At 60.8% G+C, this 17,430-nt stretch overlaps 1 protein-coding gene across 5 annotated transcripts in view; it reads left to right on the top strand.

Moving 5' to 3' along the window:
• Window positions 1-246: 246 nt before the first annotated feature.
• The window catches only part of CADM3 (cell adhesion molecule 3), a 49,363-nt gene continuing 32,179 nt past the window's right edge, over window positions 247-17,430 (top strand). For 3 of the 5 annotated variants that reach the window (XM_090050778.1, XM_090050775.1, XM_090050777.1), the window contains exon 1: window positions 282-427. Coding sequence is in view for 1 of the 5 variants with exons in the window: in XM_090050774.1 (XP_089906900.1) it covers window positions 352-427 (76 nt within the window). In the remaining 4 variants the exon portion in view is untranslated. Of the gene's footprint in view, window positions 428-17,430 lie in introns of all 5 variants that reach the window. The other 2 variants (XM_090050774.1, XM_090050773.1) reach the window with 2 other exon arrangements.

Here is a 17,430-nt window from a genome sequence, read left to right as displayed (position 1 = left end):
GGGCGCCCGGGACACGCGGGGTCCGGGCCCCGCTGGGGGGGGCATCCCGGGGGAGGCGGCCTCCAGCACCGCACCGCAGCGCCGCGCCGCCCTGCCCTGCCCGCCCCGCTGCCGCTGCCGGTGCCGCGGGGCGCAGCCCGGAGCGCACCACGGCGCGGGGGGGCGGAGGCGGCGGGCCGCGGCACCCCCGCCCCGCCCCGCCCCGCCCCGCTCCCCCCCGCCGCCGCGGATGGTGCGGTCCAAGCGCTATTTAGCCCGCGCTCCTGCCGCAGCCCCGGCTTCGGGCGCTGGAGCATCCCCGCCCGCCGCCCGCAGCAGCGCCCCGCCCGCCCGCCAGGCCGCGCAGCCACCATGCTGCGCCCCGCCGGCAGCCTGCTCGTCCTCCTCGGCTGCTTCGTGGCCGGCAGGGCAAACCTCTCGCACGACGGTGAGCGGGCGCGGGGGGGCTGCGCCGCTATGTAGGTCAGCGCCGCGGGGGGGGCGGGCGTGGCCGGCTCGAGGCGGCGGGGGCCCTGCCCCAAGGTCACGCGGCTCCGGGGTGCCCCTGCCCCTGCCCCGGGGCGCGGCCGCGAGCGCCCCGCCGCGCAGTGCCGCCTGCCTGTCCCCGAGCCTGGCCCTGGTGCTGCGCTCGGCTGGGCCGGGCGCCCCGCAGCCGCCCCGGCCCCTCCCAGAGAAAGCCGCGTCTCGCATTGTCCAAGGGGCTCATAAATCCTCCCAGCACTTGATATACAGGTTGTTTATTATGCAGGAGGCATGGAGCCGCTCGCTAGCTTCATAACCCTCGAGACAAAGGGTGTTTACCCATGATGTATAACGCCGGGCCGAGCGCTGCCTGACAAAACGGCCTTTAATGAAGTGCCACAGAGCAAATATAATTTTGGGAAGGACTCGGACGTGGCAGGGGCTCATTTTCCGTCGCCGTTCTGCTGCAGGGTGAAGCCGTAGCCGAGCAGCGCTGGGCAGGCTCGGAGCAGGTGGGCAGGTGCTCGCAGCCTTGGCGGCGCTGGCCAGTTGGGCACGGTTGGTGCCGTAGAGGTAGATGCTGGGGGTGAGCCGAAGAAGGAGGCAGCTGCACTGAGTCAGGATGTCGCTGCCTCGGAGCGGGGCTTGCAGATTTCTGAGCCAGGAGGGAGCGTGATGATCTGATTGTGGTCCTGCGGGGCCTGGATTTGACCCGGCGGTACTGGCCCAACACCCTGTGATGGGACTGGCGTGTGGTGGGTGCTCGCAGCCGAGAGCATCGTGTGTTGCCAGCTCGGGTTTCGGGATCCCTTGGGCTAGGTCTGCTGCTGCGTTTCATCCAGTTGGGTCCTAAACGAGCTCCTCCCTCCGTGTGCAGGGCAGGTGCTGGCACCGAGAGGAAGAGGGAGCCGTGTGCCAGAGCGATGTCACTGCCAGGTTTCATGGCATAGGAAGAAAATGTGACAATATTTACTGGGGTAAAATTGCCTTCAAGCTGGAGGGACTTGTAGAGTGAGACAATGGAAGAGGAATTATTGCATCCCTGAGGCAGGGGTGGGGAGCATGAGAAACCGGAGCCAGGATTTCCAGACTGGCACCGTGGAGATGGTCGAAGAGAAGCGGCTCTGCCTGTTGAGCTAAGGCCGAATCCCCGTCAGCCTTTCACAGGAGGGAAGCTCCTATCTTGCATCTCGTCCCAAGCTAGAGGATGCAGCGTTGCAGGAGGTGGTGTGGGACATGACCACACCCAGCCCGAAGCCTTAGAATGGCACCGGCCTGTCTGAGCGCTGGGGGCTGTCATGCCTAGTGTGGCTGTCATGCCATCTCAAGGCGAGGTCCCATGGGGATGCCTGATACTGCCTTTGTTGTGATTCTGTATCAAAATGGCTGTGCAAAGTGTTGCCTTCCCGTGCCTCTTAACGCAGAGTGACAGAACCGTAGCCCAGGCAGGATGGGGACATTTCCCAACTAGTTTTTGCAGATGCAGGTGTGCTTGGGTGGCAGATCCGGGGCTGGTGGAAGGAGGCATGGCAGACTGGCCCTGGGGCTTCTCTATTGATCTGGATCAAGAGGAAGAATTGCTGTGACCAGTGTCTCCTTTGCTCTGTGGCCCGCAAGCCAAGCATAAACATGCAAGCAAAATGTGGATGTGGTGCCAGAAGCTCTGTGCGAGCCAGTCGGAAACACTGACTGTGCTGGCAACTGCTGGCTGAGAAACCCCTCCGAAGGAAGTGCCAGGCTGCTGTGCCTTCAGTGGGTGGATGGCATGAGAGACTGCAGGAATGGTCTCCTCTGTCATTTGTCCTGAAAACCTGCTGCCCAGCCCAGGCAGGGGGCCCTGACGCTCATCTTGGCACAAGGGCTGTGCTGGCAGTTGTGCTGGGGAGCGTGCCCCCCCTCCTGTGATCAGACGAGGGTAGGCTTGCCCAGCTGATGCCTCCCCTTGGAAAGTGTCTCCTCCTTTACTTTCTGAGGCCTGGAACATCCTAGTGCTTTGCTGTAATGAGGCTGTAATGACCAGCGGGCAGCTGGGCTCTGGGCAGAGCTGTGGTGCACCATAGTTTAGTCTGTGCACTTGGCTGACTAATGGCTGAGGTCAGCACATTTCTGTGTTTGGGCTGGGACATTATTCCTGCATGGCAGGGGAGAGTCTTGCTGCCAGGCTTATCTGAGAGGCAGAGTTCATTGCTCCCCAGGCTGCGTGCGCATGCCCCTGCAGTTGAAAGAGTCAGAGAGCAGGTAGCTACCTAGAGAAAGCCTTGAGCACTGGGCATACTGCATTGACCTGGGAGTTGGCAGGAGTGGTGCCTTTGGCTGCTCACAGGCTTGTTGTGTGGCCTTGGGGGAAAATCAGGGACTGCTGTCTATCATTATCTCCAATTGTGAGAGGGAGAGCGTGGACAGAAAACACACTTCTAACAGCTACAATTTATACTGGCTTGCTGCAGGTCACACTAAACCAAGGCAGCTGTTTGTATCTGTCCACTCCTATAGTGAAATAAGTGGAGATAAACCATGGGAACTTTAAATCTGCTTCATTTGGCTCTAAGGTTGCGGCCGTTTAACTCCAGTCACACCCAGCCATGAGCAGGCAGATGATGCAGCTCTGTCAGTGCTCCTGACGTGCGTTCCTGAGCGGTGCGTCCGCTGTCGGGCAAGCTACCTGGCAGCCTGCAGTCCGCTGGGTCAGCCCGGGGTCTGTCATCCCGGATTGCGCTGGGGGGAGCGGGGATTTGACGTGCAGGACTTGTGCCAAGGGAGTGAACAACGATCAGCACAGCTACTGCTTCCTTCACAGGAGCCCCTGGTGCCTTGGTGGGGCTGCCAGGCAGATCCCCTGGGCTGGGCCGGGCTGGCAGTGGCACGTTCGCCCCATCGTGCTGCTGAGAACTACCCTGCCTGGCTGAGATGCGAAGAACCGAGCACACACTGGGAGGTGTGCAGTCCTTGCCAGCACTCCTCAGGCACGGGGAATGGCACGCTGTGTACAAGTGCAACGGCGCCTGCTGACTTCACAGGCATCAGGAAGGCTTGGCAGATGCTGCCAACTTGTTCTAGCACCAGCACATGCCCCTGTCACCTTCCCCTGGATGGGGAAGCTGTGACATCCCTGATGAGCTTGTGCCATCCAGCAAGAGGAGGAGGTGCGCGAGATGCAGCCTTTATGAATCACTTAAAACAAAAATAAACCTCCCCTGCTAGCTTTGGTGGCTGCTGAGGGGATGCGGGCCCTTCCAGGAAGGCCCGGCAGCTGTGCATGTTCTCCTGCACTGCCAGTGAATGGCGCGTCCCCCCGGCAGGGCAGGGCAGGGCACGCTCTGCCCGAAGCAGCAGAGTAGCTGGAATCGGGAGCATGTAAACTGGCCACTCAGCGGTCTGGCAGGATGCATTAGGATCAGCAAGCAATGCCGGATGCAGCACAATGCCTGAGCCCGGGGTGCTGGAGGGCTCCCAGCACATGTGCTGTTGCGGGGGGTGGGGGGGATTGCAGTGCCACAAAGGCCTGCTGGAGAGTTGCCTTCCCTGACTCTCTCCCACAGGAACTAGCTTGCCCTGGGCGAAGGCTTCTAGGGGTGGCACCTGCTGGAGACCTCTGTGGGAAGAGCAGAGATGAGCCTGGCAACCACATCCAGGCAGCCCAAGTTAAGGAGCCCCTTGCTATACCCTGACACCCGCTTCTCATCCATTGTGGATGTGACTAGGTGGTCATGGAGAGCTCCTGCCCCCGGGATGCAGGATGTAGAGCAGGCTGGCTCTTGCTTCAGCATTAGCAGAAGTGGCCCAGAAGCATCTGGGCTTGCAAAACACAGCTCTGCCTGGTCCTGCCATATGCTCCGCCCCAGCCCCAGCAGCCTCTCTTCAGCCTGGAGCCTCCCTCTCACTAGCTGAGGGGCCCTTGCTCTTCTAATAGCTGCTTCCTGCCCTCTGGGACACTCCCGGGGCCTGCCTCTCTGACCCACACCAGCACCCGTGTGCCTTGCAGTACCTCGCCCACTGTAGGAAGCTGGCCCTTGCAGGGATAGTGCTGTCTATGCCCTCCTGTGCAGCAGAGGCTGAAGGAGCTGATTTTTCACTCCTGTGGCAAAGACCCTGCTGGAAGAACTGCTTTGCTTGAGCACGTCTCAGCAAGGTTTTGTTCTGAGCAGTGCTCAGACATCTGGTGTCTTTGCATTGCTGGGTCAGTGCAGCTAGAGCCATCTGGTCTGCCATTTGTTTCTCTGACCTGTGCCAGAAGACCCCAGGGGACCTGCCACTTTGGGCATGGCGGGGTGCCACTTGCTCCCATGTCCGTTGCTCCCTAGGAAGGCCTGAGCTGGCAAGAGGCCCCCATGGCCTTGTGGGTGGGCCCCTGTGGCCTGGCAGTGTAATCCAAGAGACTGTCCTTGCACTTGGACTGTGGAGCAGTCCCTCTGCGCTCCCTGCTGCTGCTTGTGCTGTGAGAGGGGTGGGGGGGAGAAAGCTTTTGCTCCCCCCCCCATATCCCATTTTTAAAGAGCCTTCGAGCTCTCCAGCTCATGGGTCTGGAGCATGGCTGCAGACCCAGGTCCCTCACTGCTGGGCAAAGGCAAACCATCTCCTTCCAGCGCAGAGGCAGCTCTGCCTTCCGGAGACGGAAGCTGCTTATTAATATTCTCGTGGTGCCTGGAAGCCCAGCAGGGACGTGGCCCAGCCGTGCTCGGCACTGCACAAACATGGAAGGAGGCTGAAAGGTTCTGGCTTGCCTGAGACATTGTCCCCTGGTTGGAGGCGAGGGGGGGCCAGCACTGCACGGCGTGTGGTGCCAGCTGCACGTGGCGCTCTGAGCCACTACACAAACATCCCACACATGCAATAGGAAAGAGGAGGTCATGGCTGGCAGCTGGAGGGCAAGAGACGAATGCGCCCCAACCGCTTCAAAGAGCAGCGCCACATGATGTGTAGCCCTGCTTGTGAGCACCTGGTCCCCCAGGTCTGGAGTGGCTTTGGGGCTTGAATAAGCTGGGGGAGCCAGGCAGCCTGACCCACTCCATGCCAGAAGCCAGGCTCTGCTCATGGCAGAGGGAATGGCTCTTCTCAGTGGGGCAGGCGTCACCGTCCTGTCACGGCTGCCTCCTGTGCCGAGATGGTGGCAATCGCAGGATTCTGGAGTGGCCCCGGCCCTCAGCGAGGAGCTGTTTGCTGCAGAGCCTCTGATCTGTGACCCTCAACCTCATCTGCAGGAGACTGGAAAATCCTTGGCCTTCTGTAACATCTGGCAAAGGAAAGAAGAACCTGCTGCCCCTGGAGCAGAAAGCCATCCCTTGCCCACCTCAGTGAGGGCGCAGCTCTTTTTACTGTGGCATTAGTCTTCCACCCCATTCTTTTTTAAAAAGCTAGGTGACTGGCATTGATGCCTACACAGTCAGATGGGTTGCAAATTGACTGAGGGGCTGCACTCAAAGCGGTGGTGGACAGGCCATTTTCGACCTGGAGGGATGTGGGCAGTGGGGTCCCCCAGGGCTCGGTCCTCGGGCCTGCTCTGTTTAATATTTTTATTAGTGACTTGGATGAGGGGGTGAAAAGCAGCCTGTTTAAATTTGCAGATGACACCAAGATTTGGGGTGATTGTGAGCATGCTAGAAGGGAAGGACAGATTACAGCAGGACCTGGATGGGGGTGGGCAAATGAGAATAGGATGGGATTCAATACTGACAAATGCAGGGTGCTACCTTTTGAAGTAGGAACCAGCACCATACCTACAGGCTGGGAACTCCCTTCTCACAAGCACGGTGGCAGAAAGAGATCTTGGAGTCATTGACTCCAAGATGAACATGGGCCGGCAGTGTGGGGATGCAGTCAGGAAGGCCAACCGTACCTTGTCGTGCATCCACAGATGCATCGCGAGCAGGTCCAGGGAGGTGATCCTCCCCCTCTATGTGGCACTAGTCAGGCCGCAGCTGGAGTACTGCGTCCAGTTCTGGGCACCGCACTTCAGGAGGGATGTGCACAGCATTGAGTGGCCTCCTCTGGACCCTCTCGCATGATCTGGGGGCAGCAGGGCAGGCCCTCCGAGGAGAGGCTACGGGACCTGAACCTGTTCAGCCTCCACAAGAGAAGGCTGAGGGGGGACCTGGTGGCCATCTATAAACTTACTGGGCTGGGGTGGGCAATGGGGTTTGGGAGAAACCTTGTTACTCCAGGAGGTGCTCAGGGGAACAAGGAATAACGGCCATAAGCTGCTAGAGAGCAGGTTCAGACTAGACATCAGGAGGCACGACTTCACGGTCAGGGCGGCTAGGATCTGGAACCAACTTCCAAGGGAAGTGGTGCTTCTCCTACCCTGGGGGTCTTTAAGAGGAGGTTTGATAATTACCTAGCTGGGATCATTTGAGATCAAACCTACCAGGGGCCATATGAGCCCAGTATTCATTCCTGCCCAGGGCAGGGGGTTGGACTTGATGATCTACTTAAGTCCCTTCTGACCCTACTTCCATGAATCTGTGCTCCCTCTGCCATTCTGGCTCCATGAACCCCTGGCTTGTGCTCCCAGGAGCCTTGCACACCTCCAGTGTGCTCACCCCACAGGCTTGTTCAAGTGCATGTAGCCCAGGTGCTTGGGAGCAACAGAAACCAAGCAAGAGGCTGGAAGGGAAATGAGCTTCAGTGCTGCCTGGTCCCCCACCCACCCCTTTAGCCCCGTGTGAGACTGACCTGCCCTGCTCTTGTCCTCCTTCCAAGCAGCTTCCCCTTGCAGCTTGAGTGGCTCCATCTCCATCCCAGTCACTTTGCGGCCATCGGCTGCAAAGCCTGGGCAGTGCTGAAACCAAACCCCATGTGGACACTGCTTAGTTCAGTCTAACCCTCCTGTGGGGACTTGGTTGGGTTTGCTCTGAGCAGAATCCCAGTTCACTTTGCCTGCTCACAGGGCAGTTCTGCACCCACGTTACTGGCGTGTGTGGGTGCGTGTGTACCCAAATATCGGCCAGCTGTGCTCCAGCTAGGCAGCCTGCCACTCCACCCAGGTGCACCTTGGCAAACTTCCTGCAGTTGCCTCTTGGCAAGGTGAAGGCAGAGGAGGAGGGCCTTCATGTTTTGGCCCAAAGACCGCATGGTCAGAGCAATTGTATTGGGAGCAGGAGACCCAGGTTCACCCCCCCGGGTTTGAACAAGCTTCTCTTGGATACCCCAGCACAGCACTCCAACTGCCTGGCCCCGCTGCAAACATAGCCCAGCCCCTTCTCCAGCCTCCTCTTGATGCTGAGCTACTGCACCTTGTATTTCCTAATCGTTGGGCGAGATGGGTGAAGAGGAGGGGGGAGTTGTTGCCCTTCTGGGGGCAGGTGCCTATGGTAGAACCAGGGCCCCCTCCATCACGCTGAGCCAGTGCTCTCCAGCTTGGTCTTTCCCTCCCAAACCCTCCCCCACTTGGCTGCCAAGGGGGCTGAGGCTTGGTGCACTATGCTAGGAAGCAGGTGATGTGGACTTAAGATGTGGGTCTCCTGCTTTCTAGGTGAGTGCCTGTTGGGGAGGGGCCGCCTCCTCTGACAGGCCTTAGTTATGCATGTTTGAGGGGTACGGTTTTGTGACGTGTATGGAGCCATGTGCCGGTCTGGCCAGTGCACAGCCTGCTGCATGTGCTCAGCAGCCACATAAATGCATACGTGGCCATGCTGCATGCAGTTTGCAACCTCTTCCACATGCAGTGATGAGCCAGACAAATGCTGCTGTAGGCTCCTGCCCTTGGGAACTCCTAGAAGTCCGGCTCGCACCACTACAAACACCCCTCTGACGGGGCTTGGCGGCAAGAGCTGGTCCCAAGCTGCACCGATACAGCTCTAAGACTAGATGGGCTGACTGCAAGCAGCTGCATGTGGCAGGTCCTGTGCCCCATACAGCTGCTGCCTGCCCATGGTGCTGAGAATGTGATCCACCTTGGTAAAGACTGGGTGCAAAATGAACCCAATGAGCCCGAAATCTGTGAATGCAGGGGGAACCCAGCCACCCCCCAACCTGCTGCACCCAGCAGGGAGAGCCCACTTCAGAGGCAGGGCACCTGTTCCACCTTCCATGCCAGGCTGTTACGGGCACAGGGTGGGACGGGTCTACTGCCCTCCCTATTGCTTTGCTGAAGTCCTCTCTTGCTTTAAAGGACCTGAGTCTGCAGCCCTGCTGGCAGCCAAGAGCCTGCTCTTGGGGAGCTCTGCAGTGCCTCCTGGCTGAGCTGCCCCTCTGGCAACAGTGCTGGCACCGGAGAGGTCTAACCATGTGAAAGGGTAGCTGCCCTCTCGCTGCCAGCAGCTGTGCTCGCGGCCCGGGACGGTTCAGAGCAGTGAACCCTGCAGGACGTGCTCGCTGCCTTTCACCCCAAGCACCTGAATGCCAGGCACTGCAGTACGGGCCCCACTGGTGCTGTCCTTGTGGGTGCTGCTTCTCGCCTCCCTGAGACCCGTGTGCCAACCGCATATCTCTGTGCATAGCATGGGGGGCTGCACTGCAAGGACCCCTAGACTGGAAGGACCTGCTCCCCACTTGGGGATGGCTCTGTGTGTAATAGTTAATGGCACTAGAAAAACTGCTGGGCATCATCGCGTGAACCTGCGACACCTCCCTGCACGACTTCTGGCTGGTAACTCCTTCCTGGATTCGGTCACAGCACACATCTCCCTGCCCGAGAGCTGGATCTCACCTGAGAGAGCCAGACCCAGCCTTTTTTCCCACCGGCTTGGGACCAGGAGGAGATTGGTGCATGGTGCCAGGCCAGCGAGCTCTCTGTGAGTGGGACCTTGCTCGGGAGCCCAGATGGCTGTCTCCCATGGGAAGTGGCGTGAGGCTCGGTGCATGGACTTGTAACAAAGTCAGCCTGGGGAAACCAGAGAGAGCATCCCATGGGGCCCATCCTGCCCTAGCCTCGGGAAGGGGGTGGGGGGCAGGGCTGCCACTCCTAGCCCTCTATTGTTTATATCGTCTTGCCGCTCTCATGGAAAAACACACGATCCATATTTTTGGGTGGTCTCCCTGGTTGCCAGGGCTCTGGAGAGCCGCGCGTGCAGAGCTTCCCGTCGCACTCGCAGGCCTGCGAGGCAGAGACGGGCGCTGCTGCGGCGACGCTCCCCGAGCCCTCGCTGCCGGGCAGCACGAGCCCCCAGGTGGAGGGCTGCCAGCCCAAACTGCCGGTCTCCTTGGCAACAGCCATGTTGGAGGCAGGCTTGGATGGGAGTGAAGCACATGCGCTCAAGGAGCATTTATCCGGGGAAACCCTGAGGGCATCGCTTGCAGCCCCCGGGGGCCAGCCAGGGCTGGTCTGCTCCTCTTGTCTGATGGAGCTGAAAACACGGCGCCAAGGCAGGGGCGGGCATCAGCCCCGAGGGGCTCCAGGCACTTTGGAGGGCAAGGCCCGCATTCGCAATGGTGATGAACTGGGGAGATGACCCCAAATCAGTGTGGTGGACTTCCCGAGGGAGAACTGCACTTGCTGCCCTTGGCCGCACAGAGTCGAGTGCAGGGGTAGGGCGTGGTGAATGCCTGGCGAGGTAGCCGTAGTGCAGGGCAGGGTCTTGGCTGGAGGTGGGAGGGTCGGCCCCACAGTGCTGCACCGATGTGCAGGCGGTACTGGGGAGGCCTCGGCTGGGAGGACGTGGGCACAACACTGTTAAGATGCAGACAAATGGGGGAAAGTCCAGAGAACAACAAGAATAGATGGAGGCCTCGATCATGGGGGAACAGCTGACAGAATTGGGTTTTTTTAAGAGAAGAGCAATGGTGGACACGGTGACCAACTTCCAGCAGAGTGAGGCTGAGGACGAGGGTGGGGCTGGGAGAAGCCAGCTTTGCTGGCAGCAAAAATCCAGCCAAAAGGATCAGCCCTGGAGTGGTCCCCAAAGGACAGTCAAGTCCCATCAGGGAGGCTTTTAAAAGCACCTACATAGACGGGGATGGCCTGGGCGCATGGAGCCTGTGCTGGGGTCCCTCGCCCCAGAGCCCTCCCCACTGACTGGGGATTGGAGAGAGGGATCCCAATTCCCTGCTGCTTCCAGGGCGTGACGAGTAGCACCAGCCTGTCCCACGACTGGGCACAGACTAGCAGATGCTCTACAAGCCTCCAGGAGCACACCGCTGCCCCGCTGCATGGTAGCGTGCGTGGGCATGTGTGGACTCGGGTGAGCTGGCTGGTGAGGTGGGCGTATTGCCCTAAGCCCCGTCTTGTAAACTGGTGTCAATTGGGAATAGTTTAGAGGATTTCCATGGAAGCACATGGCAGGAGAACAGCCCGTTCTTCCCTGATGGGCACCGTGTCCAGGCATCGGGGTGGGGGGAAGAACAGGATGTGATACTTGGCACCCTGCTGAGTGCTCCAAGTGTGGCCCCTTATTTCAGCACCCACGTGAGGGCAGCTGGTCTTGAAAGCCTGACGTGTCTGAGGGGCTCCACTCTCCCTGCTGCCCTGCCCTGGGGGGTCCTGCAGGCATGAGCCGCTCCAAGCCAGAAGTCAAGTGCCTCTGTTAGACCAGGCACAAAGTGGGAGGAAAGCCCTGCCTGCGCCACCCCTGCTCAAGCTGGTTTGCTCGTGTCTCTTCCCCTGGGAAGCCCCAGGCGTGCAGCTGAGAGCCCGGGCTCCTCCCCGCAGCAGAGCAGAAGGCCACGCTTCCCTCGTGCAGGCCGATGCTAGCTGGGTTCTCGTGGCCTCCTGTTGCCTCCCAGAAGGATCGGGAGCCTGGGGCTTGTCTTTCTGCCAGTCTGAGGAATGTGCCTGCCAGCATTGGGTGGAGTTGCCCATTACACCCTTGGGGCCCAGGCTCCTAATGAACACTGCTGCCCTGGGGGTGATGTCGTGACATATGAGTTGGGGTGTCATAGGCATGCCAAGGAGCGCAGCTGTGTCCACAGTGCCACACGCAGCCCTCCCAGCCCTGGACAGGAGCCCTCCCTTCCCAGCTGTGGGGCTCCCTGCAGAGACCTCCTGGGAGGGCGCTTGGGACGATTCTGCAGGGAGTCTCAACTGGGGGGAAAAGTGAGGCACCCTGGCAGTACGAGAGGAGCAATGGCAAGAAAGGAGAGGGATGGTGCTGCCCTGGCCTGCACTGGGATTCCCTGACCACATTGCCATGTCTTGCTGAGCTAATTGGCCGCCGCTGTGGCATAAATGTGTAAATACGGCGGGGAAGCACAGCCAGCGGCAGCCCATGTCTGTCTGCCTGCCAGCGCCATAGGCACAAGCTGCTGCTGCTGCTGCTGCTGCTGCCAGGGTGGTTTTCCCACCCACCTCCCTGCTACAGCCGCTCACCTGCGTCGCGCCCGCCCTCGGGCTGTGTGGGCACAGCTGAGGCTGGGGGCTGAGCCCCTGGCACAGCCAGGTATGTCTGGGGCCGGGGGCCAAGTGGTCCCCAGCCCCTGGCATGCTGCCTGTCTGGAGTGACAGGCCCCTGGGCCAGCTGTGCCCCTGGGGGAGGCAAGAGGGCCCCATTGGAGGCTGTGCTGAGCTCAAGGCTGGTTTCTTTCCCCTCTAGCTCCCCACTTCACAACTCTAGCAAGCAGCTTGAGCCAGCTCCTGTCCCTGTGAAGACCCAGGGCATGTGGGGCTGTCACTTCTCTGTGACTAGTGGCTGGCCACAGCCTCCTCCCTTCTCCCCCAGCAAAGAAAGGGGCATTGCACCTCCCAGTACTGTCGACTGCCGGGGCTCCGTGTGCTCTGTGCATGTGGATCCTGGGGCGCTGCTGGGGTCTGGCCAGAGAGTGAATGGGAAGGTCGCGCATTGTGGAGTGGCAGGCTACTGGCGTCTGTGGCAGTGCCCAGCATCGGAGATCACGGGTGCGCCAGGTTGGCGAGTCTGCGGTGAGATCCTGGGTCCTGCAGCACGCTGGTGAAGCCCCGTAACGCCTGGCTTTCGGGGGAAGTCCTGTGCAGTCAGCTGCAGAGCTTGTGGCAGGGTGTGGGCTCCTGGGGGCTGGAGCGCAGCAGGTTGGAGCCTATGGTGAAGCCTTGGGGTCAGGGGTGGGCTGAGCAGCATGTTGGTGAGCCTGCAGAAATCCCCAAGCAGGCCGGTTGGGGTGTCTGCAGCAGCCACGGCCAGGCCCTGGGTGCCACAGACTTCAGCTGTGGCTGGCCGGAGAATATGGGTGAAGCCCTGGGCCACACCGGGCTGGCAGGAGAAGCTGTGGCAAGGCCTGTACTCAAGGTCCCAGGGTGGTCTGGCACAGGAGCCTTGCCCCCTCCAGCTGGGAGCGGTGCCCGTGTTGGCCTGCTGCCCCTCTGTCATTGCCCTCAAGGACCAGACCCTTGTGCCACTCTGCTTTCTCCTCTTCAGCTCTGGAGCCCAGACCGGCTTGCATGCACAGAGGAAGCAGGGTGTTGTCTGCAGGGCTGGGAGGAGCAGGGAGCAGCAGACTGGGCAATCGCAAATGGACAGCAGGAACATTTGGGGTCATGGGATAAAATGGACCTGTGTGGTTCTCCCCCCCCCCCCCCCCCCCCAACTGTTCCCAGGGCTGAGCTGCATGGTGCCATAGAGCTGGGGCTGGGCATGCAGCACCTTCCCGTCCTTCAGGGATTTCTGTGGTTTCCCATTTTTGCATCAGGCTGTGTTGGGAGCTTCTGCAGGTGTTTAGTGAAAAATGAGAGCAGGACCCCAGGAAAGCAGTCCTGGTGGGGGGGGGGGGGGGGGTCATTCTCCCAGCTGACTCTGGTGGAGCAGGCTCCTGTGACTGTTGCAGGTGCCCAGAGCCTGAGGATCACAGGGCTGCCAAGCAGGGTCTTGTTTAGGTAACCACCAACTTCACAATGCTGCAGTTCAGCCATCTGGAAACCCCCCACTTTCTGTACCCCACTGCCATGCCAAGAACAGCTGCTGTGGTCTGGGAGGGCCAAGGAGGTCAACGGGGAGGTCCCCATCCATCCTGTTGCACCAGGCTGTCTGCATGCTCCAGCAGGTCTGACCACGCTGGTCATACCGCCATGCTTTTTGGGTTGCTTGGAGTCTAGCAGCGCCCACAGGAAACAGGGGAGTTTTAGCTTCTCTACCAGGAGCAGGGGGGGCCCTGCCCTGCAGCCCCACGGAGCGCAGGCGTGGCAGGCTCCAGGTGTGGGCTGAGCTACCTTGCAGCCTTGCCCTGGGGCCTGGAGCCCCTGTCACGTCAGCCCCACGTGCGCTCTGTGCTGAGGGCCCGGTCTCAGCTCCGAGTTGTTCCTGGTTCTGTCAACCAAGGGTCCTGAAGCCAGGTGCTCCCCTTTCAGGCCAAGCCAGAGCTGCAACCGGCACCTGTTCCCCAAGCCTTCCCTTCCCCCTCCTGATGGGCTCACATGGAGCTGGGCTGTGCTTTGAGCCTGGCCCTCCCTCGTTCCCTGCAGCTCCCCTGCATGTCCCCCCACCTGCCGCTCTCCCTGCCCCACCCACACCTGTCCCCTGCCTCCCATGCATGAGCGCTCAGTAAAGGCTTCCAGCAGCAGTCGAGATTGCAGCGTGCTCACTCACTGCCACTAGACCAGAAAATTAGCCAGCCCTGCAGCATGCCGGAGGGGCTGTCTGCCCTGGGCCCCAGCACCCTCTGGCCACAGCTGCCTCGGGCAGAAGCGCTCAGTACAGCCTGAGCCATGTCCCTCCCTGGAGCAGGAGGTGACAGGTGCCTGTGCTTGGGGACGAGGTCCCAGCCTCCCTGGTGCGGCGTGCCGTGTTATGCAACATAACAACATGGCATTACAGCTTCTGCTCTGCCCGTGGAGTCCACCTGGGTGCTGGAAGGCAGCAGGGGTCCTGTGCTTGGAGCTTGCTGCCTGCTGCCTCCTCCCCCATGCTGTTCTGTGCAGATATCCCAGTGACTGGCGCACTGATAACAAGCAGCTAAGGGAACCCAGCCGAACAAATCCCCTTAGGGCTTCCCCTGATGCAGCAGCCGGTGGCCTCCCTTGGCTGTGGAGAACAGTCCCCGCCACCTTACTTTACTCTGTGGGGTGGGCTAGAGCTCAGGGCAGGCTCGTGCAGCTCTGCATTCAAGCCTTGCCAGCCAGCTGCATTTGATTCTGCTCCGCAGCCCCCTGCACCTTTCATCACTGCTGCACCCTGCTTTGTGGCTCCCCATGAAGTGGGGCCAGAGGGGCAGTGGGCAGAAAAGACCCCAGGCCCCCGGCTCCTCTCCCCACAGCTGTTGGGAAGGCCTAGCAGGAGCCTGGGCCCGTGGGGAGGCCTCCATCGCTGCCCGTGCCCCAGGCCCCGACATCTCTCCTAGGGCCAGAGTGGGCAGTGAGCAGCCAGAGGCAGGGGCGCAGCTGCCACTTGAGGTATAGAGTAAGGAGGGGATGAGCTGCCAATGCAGTGCTGCCTGGCTGGGCACAGCCCTACAACTGCAGCTGTAGCTGCGTCTCCATCCAAACCTGCTCCATGCAGAGAGGGCACTAGTACCCATGTGCATGGTGCTGCACATTGATGGCGACAAGGGCTGACCCGTCAGCAGAGGTGGATGCCTTGGCTCAGCTCAGAGGGCTGATGTGTGAGGCCCATTGAATTCAGACACCCAGCTCCAGCTGCCTACTTAACTGCCTTCGCCCTGAATTGCAAATCAGGAGGCTGCCCGTGGGTTGGAATGTAGCTTTACAGTACATGGTTGCTGACTGAATTATTAAAATATAGTCCGTGGAGAGAAAAGCACTTGCCTGAGAAAATGCCTGTGTCAATAAAAATAAACTGATCGTTATGATGATGAAACCAGGCTAAGTAGAAGAGAACGTGAGACGTGCCAAGCGGCTGCGCTGGTGTCTGCACCGGGCACACGCTGCTCCTGCACTGGCTGGCTTGTGGCGGGCGGGGCGGTGTAATCGGAGGCCGCATTGTGGATGCATTGGGGACGGCTCCAGCCACACGCCATGTGAAATCATAGCCTGGGCCGTTCCTGTCACCTGCAGTACAGTCAGGCCATGAGGCTGTGAGCTTGCGTGTCAGCAGTATCTCGCAGCAAAGGCAGCGCTCGCTTCCACCGGGGCTGCGTTGGACCGTGCGCCCAGCACACCCGCCACCTCCAGGGCATGCCAGAGGTGCAGCAGTGACCCTAGGGCCCAGCCCTTGAGCACCCTGGCCCCTTCATGCCAGCCATGGTGTCCTGTCCTCAGTGAGTGACAGACCAGTAGGAAGACTGTTTGTACAGCACCTAGCGCAGAGGGTGCTGGCCTGTGACCTGGGCTGCTGCAACAAGGCAGAAATGCAATTCTGAGCAAATCTTGGGGTTAGGTGCTACCTTTCTCCGCTCCAGAGGTCTGTCCGGTTGTGCAGCCCAGGGCCTGATTAGCCCTCTGCTCCTTGTGGCCGGCGCCAAAGAATGGCTGCGGCATGATCGAGACCGCTGCAGTTCCCCACCCCGTGGCTGCTGGTCTTGACTGTCACAGGGGGAAGTGTTTGCCTTGCACTGGCCTAAATTTGCTGCCCTGTGCTTGACCCTGTGGCCCCTTGTTCTCCAGTTCAGGTCCCTCTGCTCCTTCCTGTGCTCGCCCGAGCCACCTCTGTCCTGTCCCACTGGCCTTTCTCTGCGAATCCCCTCCGTGGCAATGCCTGCTCCCGGTGCCCTCCCCTGCTTGGGCTGTCCCTGCTGGAGGCCATGGCTGTCCCTTCTCCTTGGGGGGTTGCCCCACAGCCATTGCCTGTTGTCACTGGGAGGGAGGTGCTGCATCCATCCCGGTACCTACAGCCCCCAGGTATCTGCCCAGTAGAGAGCCAAGTGCAGCATTCAGGGCAAGGTCCCCAGGGGTCCAGGCCCTAAGAGGAGAGACGGGATTTTCCCCCATGTGCTCCCTCCCTCATCAGGTAGGAGCTCTGTGCCGCCTCTCTCCCCAGGACCCCCAGGCATTTCTAGCGCGTTCCCGAGGGTGGGCAGGCTGTGGTGGGACGGCTCCTGGAGGATGGATGATGCCTGCAGCCTTTGTCCCTCCACGGGCCCTGCGGGGAGCCCCCCGCTCCCACGGCTGCTGTGAGGGCAGGAGTGCCCACAGCTCCAGCCAGCCCGTGCCCTCTGCCTGCTGGGCTGGAGGCACTAGCGCCCAGCTCTGCCTGGCTCGCCCCCTAAGCAGGGGCCGAGGGAGACCCCAGGCCTATTACCAGGCTGCAGTGCAGGGATCTCGGAGCAGCAGCAGAGGCTGACCCCCTTGTCTCAGGTAGCCACTGGGGTGGGTCTGGACGCTGTGGGGCTGGCCTGGCTGTGCTGTGCTTGGGGGTGCTGCGTTTCCTACACACCAGGGCCTAAGCAGGCAAAGCCGAGGTCCTGCCTCTGCACTGTGGTACTGGGGGCTCCGGGGCTCTTCCTCTGGTCTGTGCCCTGGCTTGGTGGCCCCGGACCACATCTTCTCTGCTGTGGGATTGGGCTGTTCTGCTTCAGCTGGCAAACGTGCTCTGCGGGTAAGTAGGGGCACCCGTTCTCCAGAGCTGGGAGGATGGACGGTGCCTGCTGCCTGCCCTGGCCCAGCCTTGCTGCGGCATGCAGAGGCATCCTGTGAGGTGGGGGAGGCTCCCGAGCCTTCTGCATGTCATGAGCTGCCCATCCAGGGGAACCAGCTGGTCCTGCCCATGCACAGGACAGAGCTGCATGGAGGGCAAGGGGCCCATGGGGGGCGAGGGCCTCTGCCTTGGACTCCTTTCAGGACCGATGGCAGCTCAGTGCAACAAGCACCTTGCAGCCTCCCTGGGGCATTGCCCTTCCCTCCTTACTCTCCACCTGTCAACACACATCTGCCCCTGCCGCCATAGTCCCCACGTGCTCCGTCAGCACATAGCGGTGAATTGGCTGCTGCAGGGGCAAGCTGCTGATCTGGAGCCTGCGGACCCTGGCACATGCTGGACATGGTAACCCAGCTGCACCCTGCACTTGGGCACCAGAGTGCAGCTCCTGCCTGCTTGGCCATGCACTTGACAGAGCCTGACCTGTGGCTGCCGCTGCCCCGGGGCCATGTGGCAGCATTGCCAACTGGGGCCCAGCACTGCCCTGCAGCCAGCAGGACATGCTCTGCCTGCAGCGCCCTTGAGTCCCACCAGCACCGTC

Source organism: Crocodylus siamensis, chromosome 6 (assembly GCF_052110815.1).
Source record: "Crocodylus siamensis isolate JL-2025a chromosome 6, ASM5211081v1, whole genome shotgun sequence".
NCBI classification, from domain to species: Eukaryota; Metazoa; Chordata; order Crocodylia; family Crocodylidae; genus Crocodylus; species Crocodylus siamensis.
The sequence above is the reverse complement of the archived record's forward strand: the minus strand, read 5'-3'. Positions and strand labels throughout refer to the sequence as shown.